Source organism: Callionymus lyra, chromosome 9 (genome assembly GCF_982586985.1).
Source record: "Callionymus lyra chromosome 9, fCalLyr1.hap1.1, whole genome shotgun sequence".
Lineage (NCBI taxonomy): Eukaryota > Metazoa > Chordata > Actinopteri > Syngnathiformes > Callionymidae > Callionymus > Callionymus lyra.
Window position 1 is genome coordinate 25,527,388 of NC_141826.1, and position 22,753 is coordinate 25,550,140.

Genomic DNA, 22,753 nt, shown 5'->3' on the forward strand with positions numbered 1-22,753 from the left:
ACAACCACATTAAAATGGACACAACATATTTATAATTTCGGACAATAATTAAAATCTTAAAAAATAAAACACTATTAAAAATTAAAAGGCACAACACGACCATCAATTAAGATCTAAAAAAAATGAAAGTGCGAATATTTGCTTTAATGAAAAAGAAAAGTGAGAATAATTGACTTTTTTAGCTCCTTTTAATCTATCCTTTAAAATTACTGTTTAAAATGTGTATTTTAATGACAAATGTTGTAGATTTAAACAAATAAAACCAACACATTACAAAATCAAAGTATATGTTTAAAATAGAAAATCATTTTCCTTTGGCGTTTACCACCATAATACATTTATTTTTATACAGTTAGATTTCAATAATATGGTTAGAAGGATGTGTTTCGCCTGCAGTTCATACTAAACTCTGCAGCCAGAATTCTGAGCCGCTCTAGTAGAAGAACTCACATTTCTCCTTCAAACTCTTCACTGGCTGCCAGTTTCTTTCAGGATCATTTTAAAATTCTGGTTCTTACTTTCAGATCTATTCATGGTCAGACCTTCCATCAGTGATCTGATCCAGACTTACACCCCAGCTCGGGCTCTGAGGTCTGTGGATCAGAATCTACTGATGGTTCCGGACCAGAGGCACTTTTTAAAGTATATATTTTAACTGTGTATTTTTTGTGATTGTTAAAGTTAAATCTTTACTTTACTTACACAACTTGTGCTGCAACAACAGATTGATGAATCCTTCAAAAGATTTGTGGACCCAGATGGTAATCGATAAAACTTTTGTTGAAATTTCCTGAAATCTTGTGAATGTGTTTTTCATGTATTTGACCATCAGACGGTGAAAGTTCTTTCTGAACCTGATCATCTTTGTGTCGGTAGATGTCGGTCGAAGTTGTCGACCGGCGAGAGAAGAAGAGAATGTTGTGTATTCGCTGTGAATGAAAGTCTCTGGTGAGTTTCCTCGGAGCTTGTTGTCGACCACCAGCTCCGCCTTCATCTTGTGGAGCAGAGATTGTATAATGTGCCTCCTCTGTGAGATGTATAATCAAGTCCTCTCCTCCTCCTCCTCCCTCCGTCTGGACCCGCAGTCATGGACCTGCAGCCGGTCTGAGCGCCTCTCTCTCCGGACCCACCAGAACCGTATATTTACTGTAAAGCCTCTTTTATAATCCCCAGCACAAGGACTTCTTTCACACGCCAGTCTCTCCGCCCTGATGCTGCCACGTTCAGATGTTCCTCCAGGAGGGGTTTTTTCAGGCCCACCATGGTTTTTCCGACGTGAAGCAACAGTCGGACCCTCAGAGCTGATGTTTGCCTGCAGCCGGGAGTGACCTGAGGACCTCGCTGGGACGGAAGATCTGCTGAAGATCTGCTGAAGATCTGCTGAAGATCTGCTGAAGATCTGCTGAAGATCTGCTGAAGATCTGCTGAAGATCTGCTGAAGATCTGCTGAAGATCTAAAGATCTGCTCCACTGATGGACGCTCGCTCTCGGGATCGTCTTCCTTCAGATCAAGGTTTTGCTTCCAGGATCCGCACCATGGGCTGAAGTCCCTCGGAGTCAAGAGGACACTTTTATTTCGGGCTAAAGTTACACTGGATTCTCACTGACTCGTCGTGCAATATGGAGTGTAAATATTATGGGATGTGTTCGACTCTAGAGGAGATTTAAAGCCAATAACACTGCATTTTTTGGGGGGAAGTTTTCCACACTTTTATCGTCAGGTTCTGGTGCTGGTTCTGGTCCGGACCATGAGTGTCTCAGGCCTGGCTCTGCTGCTGCTGCTGCTCCAGGTGTCCATCCTGCTGCTGGAGGGCATCAACACCTGTCAGTTCATCAACCTGGACGAGCAGAAGTCTCGGCGCATCGAGGCGGTCCGGGGTCAGATCCTGAGCAAGCTGAGGATCCGGAGCCCGCCGGACCGGGACCAGGACTCGGACGACGAGCAGCAGCAGCAGCAACAGACGCAGACGCAGCAACAGGGGTCCGCTGACCCCGTGACCCCGGAGGTCATGCTGCTCTACAACAGCACGCGCGAGCTGCTGAAGGAGCGCGCCCGTCAGGCGGAGTCGGCCTGCGAGCGCGAGAGCAGCGAGGAGGATTACTACGCCAAGGAGGTGCAGCGGATCGATATGACGCCTCCGCCCACCGACACAAGTTAGTGCCGCGACTCTTGATTTAATACTTGAATGTTTAGTAATAGTTTGAGTAAAGTAGTACACAGTATATTCAATACATTTATGAAGTTACTAAGATGCACTGATGGAGGAAGCTAAGCTAGCTGCTCACCTGTCGTTGGAATCCAAATATAGAAGTAATTTAAAGACATTAAATATACAGTAAATGTTGTGTTATATACAGTACACAATTAAATGCATCAAAGACAAGACTTTTATAGTTTAAATATATCGTCAAGTACGTATTTGGATCCATTTAGCAATTGTGCTATTTAGCTAGTGTGCTAATCCAGTGCTAGCATGTTAGCTTCAAAATCGTTTTTCGATTTTTATCATATTTCTTTGTTAAATTACAACTTCTTACACTTTACATTTAAGTTTCCATGACTTTTTATTGTAAAATGTATTTGTATATATTTTTTACTTAAGTATTTAAATTAATATTTCAATATATATATATATTTTAAGTAAAAGTCATAAATTCTTACTCTTATCTAACAGATTAACTTAAAAAAAAATCTAAATACATGCATCAATGAATGGATTAGATTAAAATTAAAATTAAGTTAACAATAAGTAACCAAGTCTCATTTTTTTCAAGCTAAAATCATTTCCAAAGTATTCCATGTGTTTCCAAAACCTTCCTTGTTCAATAAAAACAACCAAAGCGTCAAAAATACATTTTTAATCTGATGGATTGTGATTTATATTCTGCAGCTCTTTCCAAATGATATGTTTGTGAAAAAGGTTTCTCTGTGAATCAAGTTATCAATGATTAAAACTGTCCTGATCCTGGTCCTCCTGGATCATGTGTATTTGTTATGAATTGCTCTCCTGTGCTAAAGGTTCACTCATTTCTCCTTCTCTTCCAGACGCCGTCCAGCCCATAATACCCAACCCTCATTACAGAGTCGTCAACTTTGACGTCAGCGGGGTGGAATTCACAAACGGCACGCTGGTCAAAGCTGAATTTAGAATCTTCAGAGCTCCCAATCCACAAGCCAAAGCCTCCGAGCAGAGGGTGGAGATTCACCAGGTAGAAAACAAACGTTCCTCACATTAGACTTAGTTCTGCTGCTGTTGTGTAGTTTGAAGTTTTCTTATGTGAGGGAGTTTTATTCAGATGATTCAGTCAGAACTTAACCAACCTTAACTTAACTAATCTGTTATTGATGTGTGACTCTATTGTATCATCAGTGTGTGTTGTTGTGATGTGTGACTCTATTGTATCATCAGTGTGTGTTGTTGTGATGTGTGACTCTATTGTATCATCAGTGTGTGTGTGTTGTTGTGATGTGTGACTCTATTGTATCATCAGTGTGTGTGTTGTTGTGATGTGTGACTCTATTGTATCATCAGTGTGTGTTGTTGTGATGTGTGACTCTATTGTATCATCAGTGTGTGTGTGTTGTTGTGATGTGTGACTCTATTGTATCATCAGTGTGTGTGTTGTTGTGATGTGTGACTCTATTGTATTATCAGTGTGTGTGTTGTTGTGATGTGTGACTCTATTGTATCATCAGTGTGTGTGTTGTTGTGATGTGTGACTCTATTGTATCATCAGTGTGTGTGTTGTTTTGATGTGTGACTCTATTGTATCATCAGTGTGTGTTGTTGTGATGAGTGACTCTATTGTATCATCAGTGTGTGTGTGTTGTTGTGATGTGTGACTCTATTGTATCATTGTGTGTGTGTTGTTGTGATGTGTGACTCTATTGTATCATCAGTGTGTGTGTGTTGTTGTGATGTGTGACTCTATTGTATCATCAGTGTGTGTGTTGTTGTGATGTGTGACTCTATTGTATCATCAGTGTGTGTTGTTGTGATGTGTGACTCTATTGTATCATCAGTGTGTGTGTGTTGTTGTGATGTGTGACTCTATTGTATCATCAGTGTGTGTGTTGTTGTGATGTGTGACTCTATTGTATCATCAGTGTGTGTGTTGTTGTGATGTGTGACTCTATTGTATCATCAGTGTGTGTGTGTTGTTGTGATGTGTGACTCTATTGTATCATCAGTGTGTGTGTTGTTGTGATGTGTGACTCTATTGTATCATCAGTGTGTGTTGTTGTGATGTGTGACTCTATTGTATCATCAGTGTGTGTGTGTTGTTGTGATGTGTGACTCTATTTTATCATCAGTGTGTGTGTTGTTGTGATGTGTGACTCTATTGTATTATCAGTGTGTGTGTTGTTGTGATGTGTGACTCTATTGTATCATCAGTGTGTGTTGTTGTGATGTGTGACTCTATTGTATCATCAGTGTGTGTGTTGTTGTGATGTGTGACTCTATTGTATCATCAGTGTGTGTGTTGTTTTGATGTGTGACTCTATTGTATCATCAGTGTGTGTTGTTGTGATGAGTGACTCTATTGTATCATCAGTGTGTGTGTGTGTGTTGTTGTGATGTGTGACTCTATTGTATCATCAGTGTGTGTGTGTGTTGTTGTGATGTTCGTCTCTATTGTATCATCAGTGTGTGTGTTTTGTTGTGATGTGTGACTCTATTGTATCATCAGTGTGTGTGTGTGTTGTTGTGATGTGTGACTCTATTGTATCATCAGTGTGTGTGTTGTTGTGATGTTCGTCTCTATTGTATCATCAGTGTGTGTGTTGTTGTGATGTTCGTCTCTATTGTATCATCAGTGTGTGTGTGTGTGTGTTGTTGTGATGTGTGACTCTATTGTATCATCAGTGTGTGTTGTTGTGATGTGTGACTCTATTGTATCATCAGTGTGTGTGTGTGTGTGTTGTTGTGATGTGTGACTCTATTTTTCATTGAAACATTGACTTTAGAAAATGATCTTAAGCTCCGCCCACTGAAAACACTTTGTTTTTCTGGAGATTAAATCTTGTTGCCAATAACCACGCTCACTCTGCTGTGATTGGTCAAGCATAGAGGTTTGTCACTGTGCGTCAGCAATCCTGTAAGTCTCCACTTCCAAGGGACTCGTTGTATAAACAAAGCGGAGTGTGATTACAGCTGGAGGAAGAGGAGTGAAGCCATTATTACGTCATTACGGACTCCGCTCTCATAACCTCTTGTTCGCCCAGATTTCAGAGAAACTTTATGAAATAATCCGTTCATTCACTTGATGAAGGAAGATGCTGACAGAACAAAACCAAAAAAACATTCTTATATGATTTAGTTTGATGATTTTAACGATATCAAACAAAAGTTTTGACTTCAGAAGAAGCTTCTTTGACGTTTGATGTGATGTTGTGTCATTATAAAGTCAACAGTTGTGTTTGTGCTTCAGCTGCTGAAGCCGGACGAGGACAGCACGTCCACTCAGCGCTACATCGACTCTCGCACTCTTCAGCCGCGAGCCAAAGGTTCCTGGATCTCCGTGGACGTGACGGAGACGGTGAAGGACTGGGTTTCAGACGCAGGTGAGCCGCAGATCATGTTTCCTGCTCACCTTCGCTTTCAACTTAAAATTGTTTTTTTATTCAGAGAATAATTTAGGTCTGAGACTCGGCGTCCACTGTCCCTGCTGCACGTTTGTTCCGTCGACCAACAACATCGTTCCTAACAAGAGTGAAGAGCTGGAGACGCTGTTTGCAGGTCAGAGTTTTTAATGTTTGCTCAACATCAGCTTCTGTTTCAACTTTACATCTCAAAACTATCTTTGTTTATCTTAAAGACAGCGTTACCAGGTGAAGAGAAACACATTTGTAGCTCATTTAAGGATCCGAGGTTATTAAGTACATTAAGGGAACACTAAATTATTTATTACTTAGTTTTACGACGAGTATTAGGGCAACTCAAAAAAATATATATATATTTAACTACGAGATTAAAGTCGTAGGAAAATACTGTATCTTGTTATAAAGTATTTTGTACGACTTTAATCTCGTATTAAATATTTTCCTTCAATTTTAATCTCGTTATAAAGTATTTTGTACAACTTTAATCTCGTAATAAAGTATTTTCCATCGACTATAATCTCATGATAAATTATTTTGTACGACTTTAATCTTGTAATTAAGTATCTTGTTCGACTTTAATCTCAGAATAAAGTATTTTGTTCAATTTAAATCTCGTTAAAAAGTATTTTCCTTCGACTTTAATCTCGTATGAAGTATTTTCCTTCGACTTTAATCTCGTATGAAGTATTTTCCTTCGACTTTAATCTCGTATAAAGTATTTTCCTTCGACTTTAATCTCGTATGAAGTATTTTCCTTCGACTTTAATCTCGTATGAAGTATTTTCCTTCGACTTTAATCTCGTATAAAGTATTTTCCTTCGACTTTAATCTCGTATAAAGTATTTTCCTTCGACTTTAATCTCGTATGAAGTACTTTCCTTCGACTTTAATCTCGTATAAAGTATTTTCCTTCGACTTTAATCTTGTAATAAAGTATTTTCCTTTGACTTTAATCTCGTAATAAAGTATTTTGCTCCACTTTAATCTTGTAATAAAGTATTTTGTTCGATTTTAATCTTGTAATAAAGTATTTTCCTTTGACTTTAATCTCGTAATAAAGTATTTTGCTCCACTTTTATCTCATATTAAATATTTTCCTTCGACTTTAATCTTAATTTAACAACTCAATAGTATAAAGTGAGTCGTTCTAAAAACCTGCGTCAAACTTTCTCTGCTAACTTGAAGGTTTATTCAACAATTAAATACTCACTGCCTCACACTCGAGGTATTTCATTTATTTGTTCAGCGTATTTCTGGCCAACGTGTGCCTGACATGTAAATAGACGACTGTTGACACTTTTGGGACATTGAAGGTGTTTGTGGAGCAGCGAAGAACATGCTGTCATCCAAACTTACTAGAGAAAGTCTTGTTGCCCACGGATGCCAATCCTCAAATTAGGCAGAAATGACTTCATGATTTATGATCCGACCTGTTCAGCCAGTGTTTCTCTAAAGTCACCGCAGAGGAAAATACTACCAAGAGGTCACACAGTTTCTTCTCAAGAGGGCTGGTTTGAAAGTGTTTGTTAAAGAATAAGTGGACATGTGATGTCATAAAACAAGACTTTTATATACAATATAGTTTTATTTTATTACATAACATGAATAAAAAACATCCATTTAGTCTCACAATATTCTCCGACCAACATATAAATTATGAATCACCTGTAAATTACACTTTACTGAATATAAATGGTCAAAATAAAGTTTTTAGTTTTTCTTTTTACGAACAAACTACTAAAAGAAAGCACAAATAGAGTTGCGGAAAAATGAATGATAACTATAATAAAAATACTAACAATATATTCTTTATCTTTAGACTTAGATTGTGTCATCTTGTTCTTTCTTTTTGTTCTCTTTGTTCTTATTTTAATTGTTTATGAATAATCGTCTGTATTGCTGTGTTCTAATTGGAAAAAAAAAAAATTACCTAATAATAATAGTGTTTTTTAAACACAGAGAACAAGCAAACCCTCAAACATTGGACTGAAGACATTATGTAAAAATGATTAGATACATTTAAATACATTCAAATATTTATATATATATAAATCATACTCTTAAAATACTTCCTGATAATATTTGTTCTTGATTCCAAGAGTTTGTTTCAATTCTTATCATTTTTGGTCTCAATAATTCATTTCCTTTCTATCAATTTTTTATCCAATTTATCTTCTTCACAGTTTGTCTATGTTGACATTTTGAGGATTTTATTCATGTTAAAACTGTTTGAACAAGAAAAGTAAAAAAATAGTCATAGAAAAGTCATAGTCATAAAAGTCATAAACTAGACTTGCAAAGATAAAACAGTAAATCAAGTAAGAAAAACAGTTTTTACAATGAAGGTAGAAACAGAAATACCTGAGGTGTTATGAGATGATTTGAAACATGGATCCAGAGGCAGGTGTTTTTAAAGAGTCAGAATGTAATATTTGGTGCGACGCGATGCCACCGGGGCAGATGTTGTGTCTGGAGGGATGGAAAATATGCAGTTGAGAGAGAAAAACGAAATAAAAGTCAGCTGTCAACGGTCGTGTTTAGGCAGAGAGCGGGGGCGTCTTCTGCGGCTTTGCACTCATTTTCTAAAGCCTAAGATTCCAACATTTGTGTGTGTTTTAAACTCAAGTGCATTGAAACAGACTTGTAGATTCTAGACTGGATTGCTTGGACGAACTGCTTTATACGTTGACTATGAGACCGGTAGAGAAAGTCATCATCATTCATCTGTTTTACCAGGCTTCCTCAGATCCTTAAAACGTCTTAAAATTCATAAAAGTTCAATTCTTAAGTCAAATTTCATGCAGTTTTTAATTAAATCAACATGATGGAAGTCAAGTTCTTTTGTAAACTTAAAAGATGTGTTTATTTTATTTTTTTAAATAAACATTGGTGTTCGTTCGTCCCTAAATATGTGTAATACATGTGGTGTTTAGTGTTTATTTTTCGGTTTTGGTTGATTGTCGAGTAGGTTAAGATTTAAGTTAAGTAAAGTCTTGAATCTTAACCTTTTAGAAACCCTGCTCACAGACTTTGTCACCATTTTAAGTCTTCTTAAATCAAATAAAAAAACCTTTAAAATACATTAAGTGAAATCAAAAAACCTCCGGAGGGATCAATAAAGTTTTATCTACCTGAAGGTTAATACACTTAATTTAATTCCTTTACAACATGAACGAGTACAAACGTATTTTAAGGTTCGATCTGTCGTTTGACTCGTGGAATTGTTTCTCTTCCAGGTGTTGACGACGAGCAGCTGCGTCAGTTGAGAAAGCCGGGTCAGGTCAAAGGTCAGCCGGATTTCAGCACCAAGACTCCTCACCTCATCCTGACGCTGCTGCCCAGCGACCGAGTCGACAGCCCGGCCAGGAAGAACCGCAAGAAGAGAGCGGCCGCCACCGACACCACAACTTGCTCCCGGTAAGGCCAAGAATTGTGTGAGGGCGAGTATTTGCTGAGCCCGCTTATGTAACGCTGGTCGGTGGTCACGGCCATTTCTTGACCTTCTACCTCACTCACCGTTACTGCGCGACAAAAGAAAACACTTCTGACCCGGTGTTTGGACCGGACGGGCCAACAAGCATGACTTTTATTTAGACGACGTCCCTCCGGGTTCTGGTGACAGCGACTGGTTCTCATCCACTCGTGTTGTTCCAGCGGGTCGGACCAGGGCTGCTGCCTGCGATCGCTCTACATCGACTTCAGACGCGACCTCAACTGGAAGTGGATCCACGAGCCCAAAGGTTACAAAGCAAACTTCTGCGCCGGCAACTGCCCGTACCTCTGGAGCGCCAACAACCACTACAACATGGTGAGCCTTGAAAGATCCGTCGTTTCTATCCTATCATTCATCAACAACGTTCTCCTCAACGATCAGTCTTCCTGTGACCCTCGTTTTTAACTTCTTTCACATAAAATGCACCGGATTATGAGACATTAACTGGAACAAAAGAGATAAGTCCTTCAGTTTTTATTAAACTTTTCACCTCGTTCAGTTGTAACTCGTATAAAACCCCCACTAAGTAAGTAATAGTAATTTATATAGATCTTTCCAGACCAGGGTCACAAATCGCTTTAACAATCAAAAACAATACACAGTTAAAATATAAACTTTAAAAGATCAAGATAACACTGAGACAAACACAGGAGTCTCAGAAAATCAAGGAAAAGCTCAAATAAAAGTGTCTTGAGATGTTTCTTGAAGGAGTCAGTAGATCATCAAACACAGATGTTTCTTGAAGGAGTCAGTAGATCATCAAACACAGATGTTTCTTGAAGGAGTCAGTAGATCATCAAACACACAGATGTTTCTTAAAGGAGTCAGTAGATCATCAAACACAGATGTTTCTTGAAGGAGTCAGTAGATCATCAAACACACAGATGTTTCTTGAAGGAGTCAGTAGATCATCAAACACACAGATGTTTCTTAAAGGAGTCAGTAGATCATCAAACACAGATGTTTCTTGAAGGAGTCAGTAGATCATCAAACACACAGATGTTTCTTGAAGGAGTCAGTAGATCATCAAACACAGATGTTTCTTGAAGGAGTCAGTAGATCATCAAACACACAGATGTTTCTTGAAGGAGTCAGTAGATCATCAAACACACAGATGTTTCTTGAAGGAGTCAGTAGATCATCCAACACAGATGTTTCTTGAAGGAGTCAGTAGATCATCAAACACAGATGTTTCTTGAAGGAGTCAGTAGATCATCAAACACAGATGTTTCTTGAAGGAGTCAGTAGATCATCAAACACAGATGTTTCTTGAAGGAGTCAGTAGATCATCAAACACAGATGTTTCTTGAAGGAGTCAGTAGATCATCAAACACACATGTTTCTTGAAGGAGTCAGTAGATCATCAAACACAGATGTTTCTTGAAGGAGTCAGTAGATCATCAAACACACATGTTTCTTGAAGGAGTCAGTAGATCATCAAACACAGAGATGGTTCCAAAGCTTAGGAGCAACAGTCTGGAAGGATTTCTCTCCTCTGGTCCGGAAGTTCAGGAACCATCAGTAGATTCTGATCCACAGACCTCAGAGCCCGAGCTGGGGTGTAAGTCTGGATCAGAATCTACTGATGGAAGGTCTGACCATGAATAGATCTGAAAGTAAGAACCAGAATTTTAAAATGATCCTGAAAGAAACTGGCAGCCAGTGAAGAGTTTGAAGGAGAAATGTGAGTTCTTCTACTAGAGCGGCTCAGAATTCTGGCTGCAGAGTTTAGTATGAACTGCAGGCGAGACACATCCTTCTGGTTTAGACATGAAATAAACTGATTTTTCTCAGTTAAATCAAATATTGTTCAAAAGAACTCTCAAAATTGTTAAGTGTAACACCTAAACTACATAACAATACACTCGTTTTTTCAGTTCATTCCTCGTCCACAAATCCTTCAAATTCTTCATCCGTCACACAGTGCTTAGTTTTCACCTCCAGTCATCCACGGCTCACAGTTCAAAGTGAGTTGTTAAATAAAGCCAGGAACACTCATCATAACTCTACTCCCTGAGTCCTTCTCAAACCAACAGCAGACATTATAATCCATTATAATCCATGCGTTTGTGTCTTCTCGTCTGGACTATTGCAACAGCCTGTTTCATGTCTTAATAAGAAGGATCTGTCTCGCCTGCAGTTCATACTAAACTCTGCAGCGACAATGATCTTGATGATCTACTGACTCCTTCAAGAAACATCTGTGTTTGATGATCTACTGACTCCTTCAAGAAACATCTGTGTTTGATGATCTACTGACTCCCTCAAGAAACATCTGTGTTTGATGATCTACTGACTCCTTCAAGAAACATCTGTGTTTGATGATCTACTGACTCCTTCAAGAAACATGTGTGTTTGATGATCTACTGACTCCTTCAAGAAACATCTGTGTTTGATGATCTACTGACTCCTTCAAGAAACATCTGTGTTTGATGATCTACTGACTCCTTCAAGAAACATCTGTGTTTGATGATCTACTGACTCCTTCAAGAAACATCTGTGTTTGATGATCTACTGACTCCTTCAAGAAACATCTGTGTTTGATGGTCTACTGACTCCTTCAAGAAACATCTGTGTTTGATGATCTACTGACTCCTTCAAGAAACATCTGTGTTTGATGATCTACTGACTCCTTCAAGAAACATCTGTGTTTGATGATCTACTGACTCCTTCAAGAAACATCTGTGTTTGATGATCTACTGACTCCTTCAAGAAACATGTGTGTTTGATGATCTACTGACTCCTTCAAGAAACATCTGTGTTTGATGATCTACTGACTCCTTCAAGAAACATCTGTGTTTGATGATCAACTGACTCCTTCAAGAAACATCTGTGTTTGATGATCTACTGACTCCTTCAAGAAACATCTGTGTTTGATGATCTACTGACTCCTTCAAGAAACATCTGTGTTTGATGATCTACTGACTCCTTCAAGAAACATCTGTGTTTGATGGTCTACTGACTCCTTCAAGAAACATCTGTGTTTGATGATCTACTGACTCCTTCAAGAAACATCTGTGTTTGATGATCTACTGACTCCTTCAAGAAACATCTGTGTTTGATGGTCTACTGACTCCTTCAAGAAACATCTGTGTTTGATGATCTACTGACTCCTTCAAGAAACATCTGTGTGTTTGATGATCTACTGACTCCTTCAAGAAACATCTGTGTGTTTGATGATCTACTGACTCCTTCAAGAAACATCTGTGTTTGATGATCTACTGACTCCTTCAAGAAACATCTGTGTTTGATGTTCTACTGACTCCTTCAAGAAACATCTGTGTGTTTGATGATCTACTGACTCCTTCAAGAAACATCTGTGTTTGATGATCTACTGACTCCTTCAAGAAACATCTGTGTTTGATGATCTACTGACTCCTTCAAGAAACATCTGTGTTTGATGATCTACTGACTCCTTCAAGAAACATCTGTGTTTGATGATCTACTGACTCCTTCAAGAAACATCTGTGTTTGATGATCTACTGACTCCTTCAAGAAACATCTGTGTGTTTGATGATCTACTGACTCCTTCAAGAAACATCTGTGTGTTTGATGTTCTACTGACTCCTTCAAGAAACATCTGTGTTTGATGATCTACTGACTCCTTCAAGAAACATCTGTGTTTGATGATCTACTGACTCCTTCAAGAAACATCTGTGTTTGATGATCTACTGACTCCTTCAAGAAACATCTGTGTGTTTGATGATCTACTGACTCCTTCAAGAAACATCTGTGTGTTTGATGATCTACTGACTCCTTCAAGAAACATCTGTGTTTGATGATCTACTGACTCCTTCAAGAAACATCTGTGTTTGATGATCTACTGACTCCTTCAAGAAACATCTGTGTTTGATGATCTACTGACTCCTTCAAGAAACATCTGTGTGTTTGATGATCTACTGACTCCTTCAAGAAACATCTGTGTTTGATGATCTACTGACTCCTTCAAGAAACATCTTAAGACTTTCTTATTTGTTCAGGTTTTTCCCTGATTTTCTGGGACACCTGTGTTTTTCTCGTTGTTATCTTTTTTTTTTATTGTTGGTTGCTTTGTGACCCTGGTCTAGAAAAGCTCTTGATAAATATAAATTACTTACTTACATTACAGTATATATTGGTCTTAGATTAAAGTTCAAATTCTGTTTAAAGCCTTGATTTTAACTTTAGCCTTTGGTTGTAGAAACCCTTGATAAAATACACTTTTGGTAAATAAACATTTTTTCGATCTACTGTTAGATCTGTTGTTCTACTGTTTCCCTCTCGTGTTATAATAGCTAATAAATGGTAATAAATACTTGATGTTGCATGTAAATGCTGTTGAATAAATGTGTTACACATAAATGGACTAATATGCCAAAGATGTGCACAAAACATTTTTTAAATCTACTATAGAATACACAACTTGAAGTATTATGATGCCATTCAGTGTTTTTAATCAGGAAGTTCAGGTTTAAATAGTGTCGATGGTTTTGTGTGTATTCGTAATCGTGTGTACATGGCTGCTGTGATGTGAAGTAGTCGTTGTCAACAAAAAGAAGACGCTGTAAAAGTTACACAAATACAACAATTCAACACTAACATGGTACGAAAAAATCATCAGACACGGCGTGAAAAGCTGCATCAAGTCAATTACGAGACTTAGTTCCAAGGAATTATCATAGATTTATTTGACTTGTCCCGACTTGACGAGTAAGAAGCGTTTAAGTGAACGAGCGGTAAATGAATAAGTCGTCTGTCTGTTGAGAAATGTGTTGATAATTCAAGTCTCGCTCGAGCGTCGGACGTCGTTTCATGTTTGACGTCAAGCCGGATCAAAGTTGGTATCAGCAGTGGATTCGACGCAGGAGGTTGAAACCACATCACAACGCTCACTAATTCTCCTTCACTAATGGCAGGTCTTACACTTGGCAGCAGATCCAGGACAGACTCAGAGTCGCAGACACACCTTGTTGAAGACGCTTTTAATTTGACAAACAAACTCAAAAGTTTCTGTGTTTTTCTTTCACCAGATGACATGAAATTAAGAATTGCACGGCAGCTCCACTTTCCCACACGTTGTTTCCAGACTGAACTTAATGGAGTGTTATAAAGCTGCACAGGTGCTTCTGTGGAAACACACAACCACCGCACACAGAAGTGCGAGCGGAGCAGCAGCTTCACTCCGGGGGGCTCCAGTCAAAGACGTGGCTGAGTTTCTGCTCTTAAATGAGCTTCATGTGAATTGTTTGCGGCGTCTTTAAAAACCACGCTCGGCTAAGATCGGTTAACCAGCGACTTATAAAGCTGGCTGTCACCTCGCTCGGGCCCGTTATAGCAACACAACTAAACATACAGCGACACACAAAGTCAGTGTTGACGTGTGACGTAACCTTCGATATTCTTCTTCGTAACTGATATATGGAAGTATTTCAGTGTCTTCAGAATATAGAGCTTCTTCAAACCTTGAGACTTTGACTAAGCATTGACTATTTTGAATTAATTCAATCATTTGTGTATTTAAAGTTTGAATTAGTTTGTTTTTTTAAATAAAATAATTAAAAAACTTAAATAGATTATTTAATTCCACATTTTTTTAAATTCACAGTTTGATAGACGCACCAGTGTGAATTCAAAATTGAGTTAAAGCAGCTCTGGGTAGTTTTGTGTCCCTTAATATTTTTGTACTAAAATAACTTGTGATGACACGTCAACTTCCACCTAGTTTAATGACTCATTTACTGTGACTTGAGGTGTTTTGTGTCATTTTTATTTTCACTGTAAAAGTTCTTGATGGTGTGAACATGATACATATCTACTGGTGGTGGGGGGGGGGGGGGGGTACGGTACAAAAACAAAGTTAAAGTTATGTTATTTTTAAAGCCGTCATATCATATTTCATTCTCCACAATCTGATTCATTACCTCATCAGTATCATCCTTCGTTCAGACAATGGAAGTCTGGAAACCAAAAATTCCTCCAACTGCTACAAACTGGGACGTTTAGCGAGTGCTCATGGGAAATGTAGTCTCCCGTCGGGCTAAACACTACCACTGTAGTCCACTGGCGTCGCTCTACTAATAATCGCATAGAATCGCTTTGGAGAAAACAACTTTTTAATAAATAAAATTCGACATGTTTAATTATGTTTCACTGACATGTACCTCAAGTTTCTTCTCGTCTCTCCTCAGATCCTCCCTCTCTACAACAAGCTCAACCCAGAAGCCTCGGCGTCTCCGTGCTGCGTCCCCCAAGACCTGGAGCCCCTCACCATCATGTACTTCATCGGCCGCACCCCTCGCGTGGAACAGCTCTCCAACATGGTGGTCAAGTCCTGCAAGTGCCGCTGACGTGGAGGTGAGAGGGGTCGAGACTATTTCACTCGGGGTGAGAGGGGTCGAGACTATTTCACTCGGGGTGAGAGGGGTCGAGACTATTTCACTCGGGGTGAGAGGGGTCAAGACTTTTTCACTCGGGGTGAGAGGGGTCGAGACTATTTCACTCGGGGTGAGAGGGGTCGAGACTATTTCACTCGGGGTGAAAGGGGTCGAGACTATTTCACTCGGGGTGAGAGGGGTCGAGACTATTTCACTCGGGGTGAGAGGGGTCGAGACTTTTTCTTTCTCGGGGTGAGAGGGGTCGAGACTATTTCTTACTCTGGGTGAGAGGGGTCGAGACTATTTCACTCGGGGTGAGAGGGGTCGAGACTTTTTCTTTCTCGGGGTGAGAGGGGTCGAGACTATTTCACTCGGGTGAGAAGGTTTGAGACTTTTTCTTACTCGGGGTGAGAGGGGTCGAGACTATTTCACTCGGGTGAGAAGGGTTGAGACTTTTTCTTTCTCGGGGTGAGAGGGGTCGAGACTATTTCACTTGGGGTGAGAAGGGTCGAGACTTTTTCTTACTCGGGGTGAGAGGGGTCGAGACTATTTCACTCGGGGTGAGAAGGGTCGAGACTTTTTCTTACTTGGGGTGAGAGGGGTCGAGACTTTTTCTTACTCGGGGTGAGAGGGGTCGAGACTTTTTCTTTCTCGGGGTGAGACGGGTCGAGACTATTTCACTCGGGGTGAGAAGGGTCGAGACTTTTTCTTACTCGGGGTGAGACGGGTCGAGACTATTTCACTCGGGGTGAGAAGGGTCGAGACTATTTCACTCGGGGTGAGAAGGGTCGAGACTTTTTCTTACTCGGGGGGAGAGGGGTCGAGACTATTTCACTCGGGTGAGAAGGGTTGAGACTTTTTCTTACTCGGGGTGAGAGGGGTCGAGACTTTTTCTTACTCGGGGTGATAGGGGTCGAGACTATTTCTTACTCGGGGTGAGAGGGGTCGAGACTATTTCACTCGGGGTGAGAGGGGTCGAGACTATTTCACTCGGGGTGAGAGGGGTCGAGACTATTTCACTAGGGGTGAGAAGGGTCGAGACTTTTTCTTACTCGGGGTGAGAGGGGTCGAGACTATTTCACTCGGGTGAGAAGGGTTGAGACTTTTTCTTACTCTCGGTGAGAGGGGTCGAGACCTTTTCACTCGGGTGAGAAGGGTTGAGACTTTTTCTTACTCGGGGTGAGAGGGGTCGAGACTATTTCACTCGGGTGAGAAGGTTTGAGACTTTTTCTTACTCGGGGTGAGAGGCGTCAAGACTATTTCACTCGGGGTGAGAAGTGTTGAGACCTTTTCTTACTCGGGGTGAGAGGGGTCGAGACTATTTCTTACTCGGGGTGAGAGGGGTCTGGACTATTTCACTCGGGGTGAGAGGGGTCTGGACTATTTCACTCGCGGGGACACACCGGAACATTTGGATCAGAAACTCTGAAGGACACTTTTATTCAAGCCTGATTCAACGTCTCTCTGAACCGTCGTCCTCCGGATCCTTAACGGTTCAGTTGGAGTCACATCTGGACGCGACTCTTTGACTCTTTGATTCTGTCGAACGTCTGTCGGCGACCGAGGCTCCGACGCCAGACGCTGCTTGTTTGCTTTAGGGTGGAAGGTGTTGACGGGCGCTGAGGGCGGAGAAGGTCCACGGTCTCGGGGCCTTTCAGTCAGAGACGAGCTGTGTCCCGGGTGCAGGCCCCGCCAGCTCTCTGCGGTCCTGGCCCGGCGTAAACAGGATGTGAAAGATTTCCAGACACCGACCCGGCCACTCACGGAACGCTGGATTTAAATCCTCCTCTCATCTCTCTCTCTCTCTCCCTCTCTCTCTCTCTCTGCCTCTCTCTCTCTCTCTGGCTCTGGGACTTGTGGTGGGAGGAGGGCCGGACTTTGAAAATGAGACGTGGGATGATAGAGTCCTTGAAAAAGGTGGTATTTTTGCAGTCTTAGCAAATTTGTAACTATTTGGTTCTGGTTCCCAACTTTCCGTAATCACACTCATTTTCTCCGTTTTCTTATTGTAGGACAGATGTTGACTCACTGCTATTCCGGCTCTCTGATTATATTTTGTCACCCAGATGTTTACCATCAAACACACACACTCTCCTCACACACTTTGACCACTCTTGATAGAACGGTTATGTGCTGGGAACACAAAAAAACATCCCCAGGGTTCATTTTAAATATAGAGCTTCTGGTATGTCAGTGGTTTCTGTGTGTGTGTGTGTGTGTGTGTGTGTGTGTGTGTGTGTGTGTGTGTGTGTGTGTGTGTGTGTGTGTGTGTGTGTGTGTGTGTGTGTGTGTGTGTGTGTGTGTGTGTGCGCGAGTGTGTGTGTGCGTGTGTGCGGTTCGATGTCCGGCATGATAGAAGTCAAACTGGTTTGTTTATTGTGATTGTGTGTGTGTGTGTGTGTGTGTGAGAGAGATTTCTGGAGGTGGATGATCTCACTGTGACCGTGCTGGTCGTCAGCAGATGCGTGTCAATAAAGTTTGATTTTGAATAAGAAACTGTTGGGCTCATTGTTAGCATTGATGCTAACTGTGTTTATTATTGTAGAAAGAACACTGGATTTTTCTGTGGTGTGAAGACATAAAATAACATAAATAAATGAAATACACTTACATAAAGTAAATGACTTTTATATTATAGTTATATAAAAAAAAGAGTTTTATTAAAATAAACAATCATTGAAAAATAAAAGTTTGTATGATCCATATATCAGATGCTAAAATGACCAAAAATGTCCAAAGATCTTCCTGCTGGAGTGAGAAATAATGGAACAATAATGGGATAATAAACTTCATAAAACTCTCTCTTGAATACAAGTCACATAAAACAGGATTTACTGACAAATAAAACGACCGAAAAACAGATTCAAGCACCGAATCGGCCACAACTGCGGCGTCATCTTTTGCAATTATAACAAAACAAAAGTCTTTTTTTTCTTTTTTTTCACAGCATCAGTCGTCGTCTCTGCACCGACTTTCTTCTTCCTGTTCAAACCACAACACGCAACCTTGGTGGTGATTTATCGTCTTCCTCTGTGTGTGTCCTGGTCTGTGGCGATGAATGATGAGTTAAGTCACACGATCTCAGTCTATAAATGCTCTTCTGGGTTTAGAACCTCTTCCAGGACCATGAGGACACTTTGTTCAGTAAATCATCCGAGTCTTGACTCACTTTCATCTCTTCGTTCTCTGACATCAGTCAAAAAATAACATCTATGGAGAAAAGTTTCACTTTTGTTACATTTTAACAAGTTTCACTGAAAGAATCTGATGATAATAAACACATCACGAAAAAAGAAGCAACGATACAATATATAGTGATATATAGTATTACTGTAGTAACAAGTATATCTGTGTAGTATTGTCCAGTACTTGACTCTGGTGTTGTGATAGTGTAGTAACAAGTATATCTGTGTAGTATTGTCCAGTACTTGACTCTGGTGTTGTGATAGTGTAGTAACAAGTATATATGTGTAGTATTGTCCAGTACTTGACTCTGGTGTTGTGATAGTGTAGTAACAAGTATATCTGTGTAGTATTGTCCAGTACTTGACTCTGGTGTTGTGATAGTGTAGTAACAAGTATATATGTGTAGTATTGTCCAGTACTTGACTCTGGTGTTGTGATATTGTAGTAACAAGTATATATGTGTAGTATTGTCCAGTACTTGACTCTGGTGTTGTGATAGTGTAGTAACAAGTATATATGTGTAGTATTGTCCAGTACTTGACTCTGGTGTTGTGATAGTGTAGTAACAACTATATATGTGTAGTATTGTCCAGTACTTGACTCTGGTGTTGTGATAGTGTAGTAACAACTATATATGTGTAGTATTGTCCATTACTTGACTCTGGGGTTGTGATAGTGAAGTAACAAGTATATGTGTAGTATTGTCGAGTACTTGACTCTGGTGTTGTGATAGTGTAGTAACAAGTATATATGTGTAGTATTGTCCAGTACTTGACTCTGGTGTTGTGATAGTGTAGTAACAACTATATATGTGTAGTATTGTCCAGTACTTGACTCTGGTGTTGTGATAGTGTAGTAACAAGTATATATGTGTAGTATTGTCCAGTACTTGACTCTGGTGTTGAGATAGTGTAGTAACAACTATATATGTGTAGTATTGTCCAGTACTTGACTCTGGTGTTGTGATAGTGTAGTACCAAGTATATATGTGTAGTATTGTCCAGTACTTGATTCTGGTGTTGTGATAGTGTAGTACCAAGTATATATGTGTAGTATTGTCCAGTACTTGATTCTGGTGTTGTGATAGTGTAGTAACAAGTATATATGTGTAGTATTGTCCAGTACTTGACTCTGGTGTTGTAGTATTTACAGACCACATGACTCTTGACGAAGTCGTAACTACTTTCATTTGTTTTCAAACCAAAATATGTCCAAACATCATCTTTAAAAGCTGCTGGACTCACTGTATCCTCTCGTCCTCAGTCATCACTGGGATTTCATTCATTCATTCATTTACATTCAAACTTGTAAATCGTACAGTTCTAATGGTTTGAAAACACATCTTTAAATGGACTTGAAACATTTGTTGTGGTTTTAGATTCTTTCATCTTCGAGATAATCAGATTTTAATCATTTTTAAATCTCTGAAGCTTTTCTCCAGCCATCGCAGTAAAACTGTTTTTTTCCGTGAGCCACAGTGAGAGTGTGTGTGTGTGTGTGTGTGTGTGTGTGTGTGTGTGTGTGTGTGTGTGTGTGTGTGTGTGTGTGTGTGTGTGTGTGTGTGTGTGTGTGTGTGTGTGTGTGTGTGTGTGTGTGTGTGTGTGTGTGTGTGTGTGTGTGACGCTCCCTCCCCCTGAGTAAACCAGCCCCAGCATCTGTTAGTCTTTTCCACTTAACTACCTCTTGCTATATCCAACCTGTACTTATCCCACGGTGGAGCCTCTCTCTTCACTGCTGCTTCTGTCCTTGGGAGGGACGAGTGTTGTCGACTCCTCTGACCCTGTGGGTGGGACCTGGTCGCCCTGCAGACCCTCTGCTTCATAACGCTCTTCAAAATACTCATTACGATTAAATATGCTTCGTAAAAAAAACAAAAAAAAAACACCAAAATTCACCCACGTCGACCAAAATTGTTCTCAAGATGTGATGAAAGTGTTGCTCGTTCTTTTCATGATGAGTTTGTGTGTCGAGATCTTAAATACAAGGTCACAGTTTTCAAGCTTTATTGGGTGAAGTTCTCTTACTTACCACTAGAGGGACACACGTCATTTCCTGTCATGCATTAATCAAGTTTTTACTAATCGAGTAAATGTTCTAAGAGTGTGTTTTTCTACAGTCGTCATCATCCAGTCCTGTGGTTGTGTTACCACCACACTGAAGCTAGAAACGTAGACTAAAGTCCGAAGTGAAAGTCGACAGGATGTGCTGACTCGGGTTCTTTTCCGAGGTCACGTGACCGTGACTTGAGTCCAACTTCCTGTCACAAATGACAGAATGTGCGGCAGCTCGACTGTGGATTCAGCCACTTTCCTATTTGGACCCTGGTGGAGGGCGAGCTGCCATCACAAGCACTCGTAGTAGTTCCTGGCCTCAACAGTGTGTGTGTGTGTGTGTGTGGGTGTGGGGGGGTGTGTGTGTTCACCTCTCTCTCTCTGTGTGAGTGTGTGTCCACCACTGTGTGTCAGGTTCACTGAGGTCAGATGTTGTGACCCAGTTTATTTTGCGGTTTCATTATTATTTGTACTAGTTCAGTTCAGTTCAGTCAGTTTTACAAATTGAACACGAGAAAAAGCTTAAACGTAAATTAACTTTGGACCAAATTATTTCTTATTTTAATTCTGATTTGGGATACGCGTCAAAAATAGCAAATTTACATTTAATAAATGTGATCTTTGCTTACTTTGAATTGTTCTGACAGTTTAATTGATTTATGACACGAACCACGTGAAGTCTGATCACAAGTTGATAAAGAAAACAGTTTTTTTGTTTTTAGAAAAAACTTTATTAAGACTTTACAGGCTGTAAAACTGGCTGTTGTGTCGGACACCAAGAAACTGCACTTCTCCTTTTGAGCCACTAGAGGGCGGAAGACGAGAAGACGGGTGAGAAACTCTACATTTCAAGTACCGACAGGTGTCGCTGTTTCTCACGATTTATTTCCCCAATTTTTAAATAACGCGTTAAATATTTGATCGATCAGCTTCATGTGTGGATCGATTATTGAGTGTGAAGTTCATGATAAGAGTTGAATTCAATTAGAGTTTGAAACTAAACTGGTTTCCTGCAGTTTCTCAACTCGACTGTCAATCTAATCTAATCTAATCTTGGTTCGCTCACATTACACGTGAGTCCCTGTCAATCAACAGCTCACTCAGAAATGTCATTAATCATAAAATAAAATAATCAGATTAAAACGCAGGTAATTATTGCAGCCATATTATTATAATAACAACTGAAGTGTAAAAACAACACTTTCTATTATTATGGGATGTTTTACCCTTTAATTCCAAGTTTCAGTTGATAAAAATGTGTTTTTGCCAACATTTATTTTTTCATCCTGACCAAGAAATGGAAAAAATATTCTATATATTTATACAAACGTGTTTGATTTCTCCAGAGATTCAATGAATTCAAATGTCTTTATTGAAATGTTTTTTTCAGCATCTAATTATGTTTTAAATAGTTTAATTCAATAATATATATAGTGAAAGTTTAAATTGGTTTTAATTCTAATTCAAATCATTTACATTTTTATAGTTTAAATTGTTCTTAATTTATCCTTTTAAATTCATTTAAAAATGTTGCTATAAAAGTAAAACCAGACCAAACTAACAGAGCACAGAGCTACTTGATCGATGAGTCACGTGATCGTCTGTGTGTCACAGGATTGGTCGAAAGTAGTTCTTTTAGTTTGGTCTGGTGTGTTGAATAAAAGGATACGAAAAAATATATATAACATGTATATTATTGGATTATTTTATTTATTTAAAATTTTAAATACAAAACAAACCCTTCATTATACTGATTATAGAAATTTGTATATATATATATATATATATATATAAATATATATATATATATATAATCCAATGCTTTGGAAAAACAACATTTAAACAAAACAACTGTTTATTTCTTCTCAATCTTTTTTAATTCTAATTGTCAAAATGAATGTATTTTTCTTTTACACACAGTTTATAGAGTTTTTTATTCTTATTCCAATAATTCTTTTTTCTAAACTCAATATTTTTTTATTCAATGTAAAAATGTATCGTAGTGACATTTTTAAATTGAATTAAAAAGGCTATAAGTTAAAATACTACATTTTAAAACATTATT

At 39.3% G+C, this 22,753-nt stretch overlaps 1 protein-coding gene across 1 annotated transcript; it reads left to right on the forward strand.

Annotated features, from left to right (window-relative positions):
* The first annotated feature begins 1,748 nt into the window (after nucleotides 1–1,748).
* tgfb5 (transforming growth factor, beta 5) lies at nucleotides 1,749–15,434 on the forward strand. The gene is made up of 7 exons (XM_087798709.1): nucleotides 1,749–2,154; nucleotides 3,047–3,210; nucleotides 5,434–5,566; nucleotides 5,631–5,741; nucleotides 8,842–9,022; nucleotides 9,260–9,413; nucleotides 15,266–15,434. Exons 1-7 carry the CDS (start codon nucleotides 1,749–1,751, stop codon nucleotides 15,422–15,424), a joined length of 1,308 nt encoding a protein of 435 aa, XP_087654835.1. The 3' UTR covers nucleotides 15,425–15,434.
* The last annotated feature ends 7,319 nt before the right edge of the window (nucleotides 15,435–22,753 follow it).

Coding starts and splice junctions, on each gene's coding strand:
- tgfb5 (XM_087798709.1), top strand. CDS start 1,749: ATGAGTGTCTCAGGCCTGGCTCTGCTGCTGCTGCTGCTCCAGGTGTCC. Junction 5,742..8,841: donor GCTGGAGACGCTGTTTGCAG/GTCAGAGTTTTT, acceptor TTTCTCTTCCAG/GTGTTGACGACGAGCAGCTG. Junction 9,414..15,265: donor CCAACAACCACTACAACATG/GTGAGCCTTGAA, acceptor GTCTCTCCTCAG/ATCCTCCCTCTCTACAACAA.